General features: G+C 44.6%; 1 protein-coding gene across 5 annotated transcripts in view; it reads right to left on the bottom strand.

The window, feature by feature from the left end:
- The window catches only part of HLCS (holocarboxylase synthetase), a 129,487-nt gene that overhangs the window by 114,629 nt on the left and 1,261 nt on the right, over window positions 1-13,597 (bottom strand). For 4 of the 5 annotated variants that reach the window (XR_010995773.1, XM_068179520.1, XM_068179523.1 and 1 more), the window contains exons 2-4: window positions 10,754-10,906; window positions 5,150-5,312; window positions 2,566-3,443 (exon numbers count right to left, since the gene is read on the bottom strand). Coding sequence is in view for 3 of the 5 variants with exons in the window: in XM_068179520.1 (XP_068035621.1) it covers window positions 2,566-3,443; window positions 5,150-5,312; window positions 10,754-10,906 (1,194 nt within the window). In the remaining 2 variants the exon portion in view is untranslated. Of the gene's footprint in view, window positions 1-2,565; window positions 3,444-5,149; window positions 5,313-10,753; window positions 10,907-11,245; window positions 11,322-13,597 lie in introns of those variants that run through there. The other variant, XR_010995774.1, reaches the window with a different exon arrangement.

Below are 13,597 nucleotides of genomic sequence, written 5' to 3' on the forward strand. Positions count from 1 at the left end.
AAAAGGCCTTGGAGAGAGAGAGATGGGCTCCATTTTTAGTTTGTTGGAGTGAAGTGCTGCAGAGCTCAGGGTTTGTGAGACTGTGACAGAGACAAGAACTGATAAACATCTGAGTCCCAGCAAGAAATACTGTCCACACATTTAATCCTGGCCTTAACACAAAAAACAAACAAACAAACAAACAAAAAAACCAAACAAAACCACCCAAAGAATCCACACTTGGACTCTCTGCAGATTCATTTATTGCTATTAAAAAAGGTCTTCTTTTTGTTCATTTCTTCCACTTTGCAAAATGTAATGATGTTCTTTGTGTTTTATGTATTTTCATTGAAATTCAGGGAAATGAATGAGTGTGGCTGCCCCTGGATCCCTGGCAGTGCCCAAGGCCAGCTTGGACACTGGGGCTGGAGCAGCCTGGGACAGTGGGAGGTGTCCCTGCCATGGCAGGGGTGGAACGAGATCATTTGAAGATCCTTTCCAACCCAATTGTAAAAAAAAATACATTAAAAAGGAGGCAGGACACACTCACCCACCAGAGGAGTATAGAAAAAAAGGAAACAAATCTGCCAGAATATTCCATGGCTGATGTCACTGCCTGGGAACAATAAGGGCTTTTCAAATCCAGACTGGAAGTCATTTAGAATTATAAAATGTCACACTAATCCTTTTAATCTGACTTTTGAAGCTGTGCTCTGATGCCCTTTTCTTTTTCCTGGGGAAAACCTCTGGAGTATTAAATTTTACTACAGAAGGAGGATCAATTTAAAAGGTGCAGCAAAGCAGAACTTGCAGGGACAGAATCAAATCCATTTTCTAGCAGCACATGGGTGGCAGAGCTGCCTACAAATAAAGAAATAAATATCCTCCAATGTCTAACAGAATTCCCAAAAATCCAGCAGATTTAAGCTGATAAAAGACAAAAACACTTCTAAGAACCCCCTGAATATTTCTGAGCTCTCTAAGTGCTACAAGAGTCTTGATACCTGATCCCTGAGCAGTTAAATTTCGGTGCTCTGGGCTCCTGAGAAAGTTCCCTACCTAAAATATTGGTAAAAATGGAACCTTTCATAAAGTTGGTTCATCCTTAACTTAATATTGGAAAATAAACCTTGCTCTGCTTTTCTCGATGTGTTTGGCAGATTTATTTTCTAAACTTCATGGCACATCTTATCAGCCTTTCCATCACCCCAAACTTTAGCTGGGAATATTTAAATCATTTCAATAATCAGTGACCAACATTTACCTTCCTGTGGAAAAGCTTCCTCACCTATTATCCAGAAGGTGAAATGAAGAAAAATATATTATGAACACTTGAATTTATCTGTTCCATTTTTGGGGGCTTTCTTTGGCTGTTTTGGTGGTTTTTTAACCAGACATCCCAATACCATGATACTGGAGAGGCACCTACTTCCTGGCATACTATTTTTAAGTGGAATTAATGATTTTGGCTCATTCTAGACTACCCCAATTCCACTCCCCAGATTCTCTGAGCTATTTGATAGGTGCAGAGAATATCAAACATTTAAACCTTTAAAGCCTGAATAAGGACTCAGGAAACACAAAAGTTTCCAGCAAGGTTTATTCTGCACTTCTTGCTTTGCCACAATTCCTAGTTTGGTAAGGATTTTGTGGGAATTATTTCCCACCTCCCAAAATCTGCTCAAGCTGTATTCCTGTACCACCTCCAGCAGGGAGAAAGGGAAAGCTCTGCTCTGAAACATGACAAAATCCCTGAATAACTGGGGTTGGAAGGGACCTCGGGAGATGAACCCCTGCCAAGGCAGGGTCACCTGGAGCAGGTGACACAGGAAAGTGCCCAGGTGGGTTTGGAATGTCCCCAGAAAAGGAGACTCCATCACCTCCCTGGGCAGCTGTTCCAGGGCTCTGCCACATCCATAGAAGGAAATTTCTGCTCAAGTGGAGGTGGAACTTTCTGGGGTTTAGTTTATGGCCACTGCTCCCTGTGCTGTCACTGGGCACCACTGGGAAGTCTGGCACCATCCTCTGGCACCCCTTGGAGATATTTCCATGCATTAATGAGGAAAATTCCTGCTTCCTGCACAAAACTGTTCTTTGTTTTACCTTGCCTAACCCACACACATCTGGCTCCGTGGTGAAAATAAAAAAAGTGTTTTCCCAGCAGTGACATTCCCCTTCTTTAACACCAAGTGAAACCCACCCTGCACTTGGATCCCTTCTACACCCAGGACATCCACTTACAGCTGGGAATGGCTTCCCACTGGGAAAGGGGAGATTTGGGTGGGATATTGGGAAGGAATTCCTGGCTGGCAGGGTGGGCAGGGGCTGGGATGGGAATCCCAGAGCAGCTGGGGCTGCCCCTGGATCCCTGGCAGTGCCGAAGGCCAGGCTGGACACTGGGGCTGGAGCAGCCTGGGACAGTGGGAGGTGTCCCTGCCATGGCAGGGGTGGCACTGGATGGGCTTTAATGTCCCTTCCAACCCAAAGCATTCCATGATTCCACACCTCCCCTTGACAGGAACCCCCAAGAGCATGCAATGGGAACAATTTATCAGGACTGCATGAACTCCTGCCTGCTCACAGTACCTGGGAAAGGATGGCTTCTCCTCCACTGCTCCCGTGAGTCAGGTGCACAATCACCGTGTCTCTAGCAGCATTATTCAATCGACTCAGCACCTTCACTCTGCTGCCATCTCCCTTCATGCCTTCCTCAAAAACACAGCCACTGACCAGCAGGTTCAGCTTCACCTCAGTGCTGTCCTTTTTAGACACCACCAGCTCGTGCACAACCCTCCTCAGTTTGTTTTTGTGCTTTATCTGCACGCCCCCGAACGTGAAGGACGAGGAAAACCCAAGGATCTTCCCCCCTTTGGACAGAAATGCCATGAACTGGCTGTGGATGCCCTCAGGAATGGGCTCCTCGGTGGCAATGAGCAGCAGCAGGGAGTTGTCAGCCCAGGGGTCCCTGAGCACTTGCTCCTGGTGCAGCTGGTACACGGTGTAGCTCTCAGCATCGATGCACTCCCTGAGGACGGACTTCACCTGCTCAAACCTCCCTTTGGCAGCCTCAGAGCCCAGGTAAATCAAGATGTTGGGGGGTTTCCCAGCCAGGTTTATTCTTTTGATTCCTTTTTGCAGACATTCGTGCTCCTTCTCCTCCCTGCTGCTGCTGCAGTCCTCGGGAAGCTCTGGAATGTTTTCTGCAGAGGCGAATTTCACCGATTCAATGGTGATGTCCTCAAGCTGCTGACACTCGTGGCAGCTGGAAACGTGCAAGTGGTGGTGTTCCCCAGCTCCTGTCTCCTCCTGCTCCCTTTCTTCTTCCAGCTTGGATTTGTCCTCCTCAGCTTGTCCTAATGCTGATTTCCCAGCAGGAGTTACTGCATCCATGTCTGTGCTCTTCTCTTCCACCGATGGTGCCTCCCGTGCCAACTCCTTCAGAGCAGCTTCCTCTAAATGCACAGCTGCAAAAGGTACAGGATACCAAAAAAGGGGTTAGAATAATGAGATTAAAAGGGTTAGGATAAATATCATTAACAGCAGAATTTCATTTCAGTACAAACGCCCTGTAACAGCAAGAATTTCACCTATGTGACACAACAAATCCTATTTCCCCCCCAGAACAACACAGATTTGCACTCCAACCATAAATCTAAAGACAAAACGAAGGAAAGAAAATACCTCTGGAAAAATACTGCCCTTCTAAGGAGGGCAGGGTTTAAAATTGCTGCTGTTTTGAAATAAACTATTTTGAAATAAGCTAATAAAGTGATGGTATTGGGTAAGATAGATATTGAACCACGTCCCTTGCACTGCTGAAGGCTGCAGATAAAGGTTTGGCACAAGAAAAGGGAGTAAAAAGACATTTGAACAGATTTCAGTCTGCAGAAAGGGAGAGAGAGCAACCCACAGCAAGATTTGGGAGCTAAGAATCCAAGGGTAAACAAGAAAATAAGAACTGTTAAAAATTCCCGTTTCCCCCGAAAATGATAGAAATGTGAAGATAATTCAGAGCAAATACAAGTGAGAAGAGCAAAGATGATTATTGCCAGCTTGAAATGTGCAGAGCAAAGAGGAGAGAAAAAGTACTCATCACAAGGGAGAGTTTCTTCAGCTGCTGAGCCATGAAAACACTTCAAGGCAAAATCTGAAAAACTTTACTGAATCCTTCCCCACTCAGATGCAACCAAATCAATTTATTATGCTTTTAACCCAGGGAGAAACTTGATTAACACAATTTTGTTAATCCAACTTCAATCCCTTTCCTTCCTAGGAAACTACAGCCCCTTTGGAGCAGAAACATGAAGCAAGATTTTTTTTTTTTTTTTGATATTCCAAGGGAATTTCAGAGCTTCCAACCTCTGTTATTCCATCCAGAGCCTCCCCCAGCCTGCTCTGGAGCAGCTTCCACACAGCACTGGAAGCAAAAGGAGGCAGAAAACATTTTTAAAAGGGACTGACTGAGACACTCTCAGCTTCCATCCTTCCTTGGGGGAGTATTTATGCAGAACAGCACCCAGAGGGACAGAATTTCTCCTCAGATTCTTTTGGGAGAATATTCCTGTCCTCTTGCACTTCATCTGAATGTTGTTGATTTTGCCATTCCTTCATTTCTGCCTGTGCACTGTGATCTACATTAAAAAAAAAAAAAAAACAACAGCAAACCAAAAACCAACCCCATAAAAAAAAGGCCAAAAAAATGCCAGCCCAATTTGTTCTCAATCCATGTTCAGCTTTGAATACACTTTAATTTCAAATATGAAAAAAAAATAAAAAGAGAACATCTGTCTAAAACTTCCAGCTTTGGATTTTTTTGAGTTTTTTTAGATAGATTTGTGAATTAACAGACAAGATTTGAATGAAGTATTTTCTAACTTCTGGTTTGGAGCACCCTGGGAGAGTGGAAGGGGTCCCAGCCCACATCAGGGGGTGGGAATGGATGATTTTTAAGGTTCCTTCCAACCCAAACCATTCCAAATCCTACAAAATTAAAGCAGAGCTACAAAGGGATCAACCTGGAATCCCAACAGGAAGAAAACACTGCCAAAAAAAAAAAAAAAAAAAAAAAAAGCAAATTTTTCAGGTAGGTATAAAAAACTACGCACAAAGTCCTAAAATAACCATAAACCAAAAGTGCTGTGCTATTAAAAATGATCAGGAGGGTACTTACAAACAATCCTGTGTGGCACCATCCCGTTCTCCATCTGCAGCCTGTCTTCCAGGAAGGCTACTCCAAGGCTACTGAAATTATCTACACTGGCTTCAGCAATTAACTTAAAAGGTTCACCAGGTTTATAGGCCAAGGGTGAACAAAAGTCTGACCACTTCACAATCTAGAACAGAGCATATGGATGGCTTTCAGTTGGGAAAGGTTCTGGAAAAATGCCCAATATCAACAATATTGTGAGTTTGCAAGAGGAACTGCAGGAGAATTGAAGAATTTACTGGGGGGGTTGCCTTAGGCAGCAAAGATTGAGCCCTGATGGAAGAGAACAACATCCACACCAAGTGGGAGTACAGAGGAATCATTCCCAAAGATCAAGGCTCTGAAAGATCCAAGCAACAAAATGGCAGCAGAGCTGTAGGAAAAAATCTGTTTGGATTTGTTTCCTTCGGCACAAACGCCAAGCAAGAATGCTGATAAAAAGAACAAAATTAAACTACAAGGGTTTAACAAAAATGAGCAGAAGCCTCATGAGGGCTCAAGATGTTTATCTACCTCAAAAATTCCTCTTTTTCAGGAAAGAAACACTGCACAAGTAGGAGACACAACTGCATGCACAAACCAGCTGTTCTCCAATGAAAGATTTTTTAGAGACCTGCCTTTGTGACCTAAAAAAAAAAAAATCAGCCTTTGCCATGCTCCAAAGCATGGGGAGACAAAGTGCAATTCCCTCAGAGCAGCTGCAGCACTCTGACACCTCTTCCATGAGGTTCAGCTTTCATCACCACACACCAGATGTAAAACACTGACTGAAGGAAGGGAAAACTTATTTTGGATGCACAAACTGAGGGTGAGCTGTCAGTTATTCTACTTGTTCATAATTAGACCATCAGCTAAATTTACCTTTTTATTTACTGCAATTAAACAGTTTACACACCATCCAAGAGGATCCAGCTGCAGCTTTTGATGTTGTGGTATTTCCCAAGGGAACAAGAGGACAGAACAAACAACCCCAATGGTGCTGTCTCCTTTCTAAGGCATTCTCAAAGACAGCTCCTGATTAGCAATCAACAAACCCAAATGAGACCCGTCAGTCACAGAATCCTAGAATGGTCTGGGTTGGAGGAACCTTAAAAATTATCCAATTCCCAAACCCTGCCATGGCAGGGACACCTCCCACTGTCCCAGGCTGCTCCAGCCCCAGTGTCCAACCTGGCCTTGGGCACTGCCAGGGATCCAGGGGCAGCCCCAGCTGCTCTGGGAATTCCATCCCAGCCCCTGCCCGCCCTGCCAGGGAATAATTCCCAATTCCCAATCTCCCATCCAGCCCTGCCCTCTGGCAGTGGGAGCCATTCCCTGGGTCCTGTCCCTGCATCCCCTGGAAATTGTCTCTCTCCAGGTTTCCTGGGGCTCCTCCAGGCCCTGCAAGGCCACACTGAGCTCAGCCCAAAGCTTCTCCTGTGCAGGTGTGTCGCCCTGATTTCTTAGGATTTTCTGAAGCCTTCTGAGTTTACATTCTTGTAGAGAACTTTCTCACACAACTTTCTGTAAACAACCTATTGTTTTGCATTCTTTCATAGAGGTGGAGAAATTTGATAGACTGGTAGTTTGTCCAGTGTCATTGGAGAGGTGGCACGTTCACCCTCCAGTCCACTGGCACCTTTTGAGAACTATAAACTATTGGAGTCAGAAAAAATAAATTAGTCTCTTCATGGTGACCAAAGCTGTGGTGCGTTGTTTTTCCTTGTGTCCTCTGGTGACACAGGTGAACAATGCCAGCTGTGCCAGCCTTTCCTGCCAGCAGAGCTGCTCCATCCCTCTGCTCATCCTGGAGCCTCCTCTGGGCTCTCTGCAGCAGCTCCAGCTCCTCCCTGGGCTGGGACAGGGCTGGGGCAGCTCTGCAGGTGGGCTCTCACCTGAGCAGGGCAGAGGAGGAGAATTTTCTCTTCCTCTTTGCCACACCCAAAGTGCTGCTGTCAACTGCTCCTCATAGTGAGAACCTACTGAAGTGCTCCCCAAATGCTACAGAAAATGTAACCCTGCCTGATGAGTCTTGCAGGAACTGATGACCCAGGTTTGAGCTTTTCTGTGTTTCACATTCTGTGCTGCTTTAGTGTGTGGATCTGAGCTTCACATTATGGGATGGTGAGCTCTCTGCACAGAGCAGGGAGACAAAACAATTCCTGCTCCAGCTGGGCACCAAGGACAAATGATCCAAATCTCAGCCCAGGAGCACAAACAACGTGGGCTGGGGTGAGGAGAACTGTGCTGGGCCCAGGGCTGGGGCAGCTCTGCAGGTGGGCTCTCAATCCATGTTTATCCTTCTGGCCTTTGGATATCTAACAAGAAACCTGGCTGGGTGTCCTCTGATCCATGATTTCTGCTAAGCCTTAGAGAAAATTTCCCTTTCCAAGAGGAAAAGGGGAGCAGTGTGTGGGGCTTTACCACTTGGAACCTGGGGGTTAAACCCCAGCTCTGTGACACCAGAGCATGCCCCAGCTTCAGTGTGACTTCAATGTGTGTCCCAGCTTCAGTGGTGGAGGGTGAGGCACTTACAGAGTATGTAAATATCCTTTCTTACCCAAAGAACAGGCACAAGGAACACCCACACCTGGAAGCTGTGAGGAAGATCTGCTGATGCTCTTGATCTTTCTTCCCTGGCACCAGGTAAAATCTCAGATGTGAAATGTAATTACGGCTGCACAGTGCAAACAAAGTGAGCAGCTACCCACAGAAGCAGCTCACAAAGTAAAGCTCTTGCCACAACCTATGACCCTGAAATCAGGCAACAATCCACTGGCTCCAGAGCAGAGCAAAAACCCTCAGGGAATATTTCCCAGCTTTCCTGCTACAGTTCCAAATCAAAATTCTGTCAGAATAAAGGATGAAAGGCCAGCTCACAGCAAGAGATGAGACGTTATTCATACTCCTGTGTTCTGAGTCCCCCTCATTTTCACCAGCCACAGATCACTGACAGTGCTACAAAAATTGGCTTTTCTGGCCAGAAATTCCCCCAGGGGCAATGGATTCCTACAGCCCCTGGCTACGGTGACAGCCAGAGGTACGAAAATTAAGAGCATTTTACTGTGCTCACACAGAAGAACAATAAACAAAATAAGCCAGCAGTCCCTTTCCTCTTTAATTTTGATTTTTTGCCTGGACTATCACTTTTGAGCTTTCTAAATCAATTAGTAATGTCCACATAAGAATGCAAAATTTTCCATCCTAAGGAAAATTAAAGAAACCCAAGAAGATTTTAAAAAACCCAATAAACCCCCAAAAGAATAGATAATTACAGCTTCAATGCAGATGTTTTTGTGGATCTTTCTGCTACAAAAAGTAGAAGAAAAATAGAAAATCTTCCATCTGAGCTGGCCTAGGTACACTCTGAGACAAGAGGGAAGGCACAGCTCATTTATCTCCAGAAGCAGAGCCCACCTGGATGGATATAATAAATAAAAAAATTTCCAAACCAGCTGATGCAGGTTTTCTCCAATATGTGCCCAGTGGAATCAGGACCAGAAGATTTGAGCAGAAAAGGTCCCACCAAGCTCTGGGTGCCTCAGATCTCCATGCAGCCCAGGATTTCCCCAGAGGCAGCACCTCTGGACATCACTCCTGACCCACAGGCTCCAAACCCATGCTCTGTTCTGCAACTGGCAGGGGGGGAAAGGCTCCCAAAGTCTGATTGCAGCCCCAAGCCTGGAGCTGAGCCCATTCCCAAGCTGTCCTCCTGCCCTCAGATAAATCTGTTTGCCAGCCCCTCTGCTCCCCACGTTCACCCCAGCAGGGCCCTGCCGGATCATCTCCTGGGAAGGGGGACCTGGAGAACACTGGATCCTTCTTGGAGCTTAGGGCACAAGGAATATTTCTTTGTTAGTTTTAACAAGTCTCGATTCTTAGGCAAACGCTGGTTTTAGCTTTTGTTTATGGAGAGGGTTTTTAAGACTTCGGGATGAGTTAGAATTTATGAGTGTGTAAAATAGAGAGTTGTATAGTTTAGCACAGGATGAAAAAATTGAGAGTTTTGGGTTTTTAGTTTGGAGGTAGAAGAGAACATAGAGGATTTTAGGTGTTGTTTGATCTTGAAATAGAATTTATGAGTGTGTAAAATAGAGAGTAGTATAGTTTAGCACAGGATGAAAAATTTAGAGTCTTGGGGTTTTGGTACGGAGGTAGAAGACAAAATAGAGGATTTTGGGTGTTGTTTGACCTTTTTCTTCTTTATCTACTTTATTTTCTATTGTGTTCGTGGTATAGAGTGATTATTTAAGGAGAGCTGTAATACAGATGTCGTGTGGCAGACAAATAATTAGTTGCTGGTAGAAAAGTAGAAATAAAGTACAATTTAAGAGTTAATTAGATAAAACAGGTTTAAAAGACCTTGAAAATGTACATTTTGTGTCTTTTCTGCTGTCTTCCCTTTGTGTGCTAAGTCTAGTGTAGATGGTGTGTAGAACCTCTGATAAGATAAAAAACAAACAACTTGAAGACTAAAAAGATCTTTTACACAGGTCCTCACACAGATCCTCATCCAGGGAAGCAGCCAGGCCATGAGCACCTGTGGATGTGACTGCCTGGAAGTCCAAGGAGGAGCCTGAAAGCTTATTCCAGGAAACAGGGGTGACAGGTGGCCCTTGAGGGACACGCGGGACAGCACCTCATCTGTGGGAGATGGATTTGTAGAGAATTCTTGAAGTTTGACAGAAGGCTCACATAGCACACAGCTGTATGTAAACTTTGAGATAAGAAATGTTGACTTTAGGGTTTAAATTAAATTAAATTTAAGGTTTCAAATTAAATTAAGCCCTTTTAATGCTGCTTTAAAAATTCTCTACAAATCCATCTCCCACACTTATCCATGGCCCCAGGGGTCATCCCAGCCTGGGGCAGAGCCTGGTTCATGGAGAGCTCTGGGATGCCAGCAGGCAGCCTGCACAGACACATCCTGACATGGACATCTTCCCTTTTCTCCTCTTCCCTGGGGGCACTGACATCCATCCCTCCTCTCTCACAGCCTTCCAGTGCCTAAAGGGGGCTTAACAAAAAGCAGGAGAAGGATTTTCCATTGTCCCAGGCTGCTCCAAGCCCCAGTGTCCAGCCTGGCCTTGGGCACTGCCAGGGATCCAGGGGCAGCCCCAGCTGCTCTGGGAATTCCAGCCCAGCCCCTGCCCACCCTGCCAGCCAGGAATTCCTTCCCAATATCCCACCCAAATCTCCCCTTTCCCAGTGGGAAGCCATTCTCTGTGTCCTGTCACTCCATTCCTTGTCCAGAGTTGCTCTCATGGAGCCCCTTTAGGCTCTGAGGTCTCCCTGGAGCCTTTTTTTTCTCCGGGCTGAACAATCCCAACTTCTCCCAGCCTGGCTCCAGAGCAGGGGGGCAATTCCCACCCACAGCCAGAGAAAAATGCTACTGAAAAGTCTCAGCAAAATGTCTCTTGGTCTGCTTGAAACACAAAATAGAGCTTCACTATTAAGAGTGTTCTGAATGAAGCAATTCCCTTTTTATTCCCCATAACATCACAACCCACCTGTACCCCCTGCTATGCAAGAATATTGAATATCTGTGCAAGAAACCTTTCTATGCAAGAAACAAAGAGAGTTTCTCACCTCCTTTGAAGAGTCAGGTCCTTTCTGCAAGTTCTCTGTCTGAGCAGAAATGCTTTCTGTCACAAAAGCAATGTGCTCTGCTGGCAGCAGCTTCTCAGGGTGGATAAAGGGAGAAATGAGAAGCACACTCCACCTGTTTAAGTCATCAAGGAACTGAAAGAAAGGGGAAAGGAGAATAAGCCTGTATAGGAAGCAGCTGATTTAAGAATTCCTTTTTAGATTATGCCCAGCTTAAATTCAAATCTGACCCTCCAGCCTTACAGGAAGGGTGATGATTATTTCACATTCCCCGCGAGACAAAGAAAGGGATAAAATTCTGAACCACTGCAAAGGAATGCTGAAAGTAAAACTGAAAGTGGTAAGCCACGTTTTTAAGGCAACTCAAACTGCAGCTTTCAGCTTTAAGGGAAGAGAGGGTGGAACACAAACCCCTGAGCCACTGGCACTGTGACCCTTGTGGGACATTTGCCACTGGCAGCATCCCTCATTCACCTGATCCTCCTCTCCCATCCACACTGAACCTTGAATCCTCATGCCTCTGCATCAAAATTCCTCATTCACTATGAAGCTCATAAATAATTCGTTCAGAATCAATTTTCCCCGAAGTTGTTCTACCCACCACTCAGCAGATCATTGCATCAAAGTTTTCTTCATTGAATTACAAAAGGTTCCCTCTCTTGCCCTCAGCAAGGAACAAATAAAGCTCAAAACCTGGAATCAGCAGACCAACAAACGTGTTTGATACACCTCACAGCTTCCCAGGAAAATATTACATCCATTTTTAATTTTTACATCCATTTTGCACTGAACTTCATTTGTCTGCCATATTTTTAAAATGGTGAATATTAGGAACAGCTGTTTTGCTGTGGGAAGTAGCAAAGGCAAGAAGACTTTTAGAAAGTTGTGAAAGCAGGCTATAGAAACAGAAAGAGCATAGAACTCAGAGTTAGCTGTAGTTGTAAAGTCTGCAAGTAGAAAAGTTACAACAGTACAGTAAATAAGGACATGAAACCATAGTTTGAGTTTTAGGTTTGGTTATGATAGATTTTAACACTGTATAAAAAGATGTTTAGTAAGATAGTAGGAGGCTTTAAGTTCAATAATTGTGTATTGTTAATAGGAAGTATATAATAAGTATTGCTTGAAGTAGGTGTACATGTATTTATTTAGTAATTAGCTAGAATAATTATCTGTAAGTTTTGGTAGTATGTTATTGGTTGAAAAGTTTTTTAAATGTTCTACAACGAAGAAATTTTTGGTTGTTGTTAGTAAGACGTGAGTTGTTGTTATCTTTTAATTGTCTTAATTATGTAATGAGATTAATGTTGTAATAAAGCTCAAGGAACATATCTTAGTAATCCTGTCTTGTTTGTGTAAACTTCTAACACGTATGGTGCTTTCACAACATCCTAAAAATCCTCTTACCTTTACTATTTCCCACATTTTCCTTCTGCCATGCCACGAGCACACACCTTCAATAATTCCAGGTGGAGTCAGGAAAGAATTCCCCTCTGGCACCGAGTTCTAGCACTGAACGTGCTCATCACTGCACACCTCGGATGAAACCACGGAATGCCGAGGGGCAGCTCGCTGACCCAACCACCCTCGGTGAGCACAGAAGCTGCACAAGCAAACACTGATTTCTCCCACAGGAAAGTGAACTGAGCTCAGGAAGCTTAAAGTACCTTAAACATCCCATTTGGCTAAAGATCAAACAAACAAAAAAAAAAAAGCCTTTACAGGTTATGATTTATGACTTGGTAGTGTCTCTTAAGCAAGCTACTGATCACAGTCCAAGCTACTGAGAGAGCAAAGGAGCTTTGCTGGCTGCCCAGAAGCAAAAAGCAAAAATCTGAATTAACGTTTTATCTCTTCAGAGGTGATGTGAAGAGCTCCCCAGTGATGCAGAGCCAGAGCCCTCACACTGAGGTGCAGCACAACAGGACCTGCCCCAGGGATTCTCAGAGTCAAACGCTGTCACCGCGTATTTGAAAGAGGCAAAATCATATTGAATAACAGCCCTGAGTCCATGCCAAACTTCATGCCAAGCTGCAATTCCCCAGAGGGCTTCCCAGCTCCCAGTAAACACCAATAAACCGAGCAGATTATAAAATCAGTCTGCATGAATAGAATTCCCAGCTCCCAGTAAACACCAATAAACCGAGCAGATTATAAAATCAGTCTGCATGAATAGCACTGCAGACAGAAAAAAATGCGCTGGCTGTGCAAGGACTGAAGCTGTTTCAGAAATGAGCAGGAGTGCAGCAAAGAGCAGAAATAAACTGAAATCCTCTTCACAGAACAATAATCCAGGCAACTGAGGCAGAACTCCTCTAAACACAGCTTTGTTTTGTTTTTGAGGGCTTTATTGGAGGGTGAATCAGGTATTTCACTTGGCTGTGAAAGAGTCTGAGACTGCCACCATCACTCTTGAGCGTGAAATATCTTCATTAAATACCAAAAAAAACCCTAGTTTTAAATAGAGCCAACTCCATCAGCATTTCTAATCGTGTTTTCCCTGACTGCAAATGTTCTCTTCACCCACTGAATTTATGAAAAGCTTCTCTGCTTCCTGAAGAGCACTTAGCCACTGACACGCTCCATAAATCCCTTCCCAGCAATGCCTGGAACAACTGAAAGAATTCCCAAGCACACAGGCATCAACATCAGCAAGAAGAGCCTTACCCAGACCAATTCTGGCATTTAGTGCCAAATTCAGAGAAATCCACCATTCATTTCAATAATTCAGACTAGCAGGGGGCAGTGCCGGTTCCACTTCTAATCCTGAACGTCAAGCAAGCTCGCTTTCAGGTTTGCTTCCAGCAGTGCCACGTGGAACTGGTT

This window comes from Anomalospiza imberbis, chromosome 2, assembly GCF_031753505.1.
Source record: "Anomalospiza imberbis isolate Cuckoo-Finch-1a 21T00152 chromosome 2, ASM3175350v1, whole genome shotgun sequence".
NCBI lineage: Eukaryota > Metazoa > Chordata > Aves > Passeriformes > Viduidae > Anomalospiza > Anomalospiza imberbis.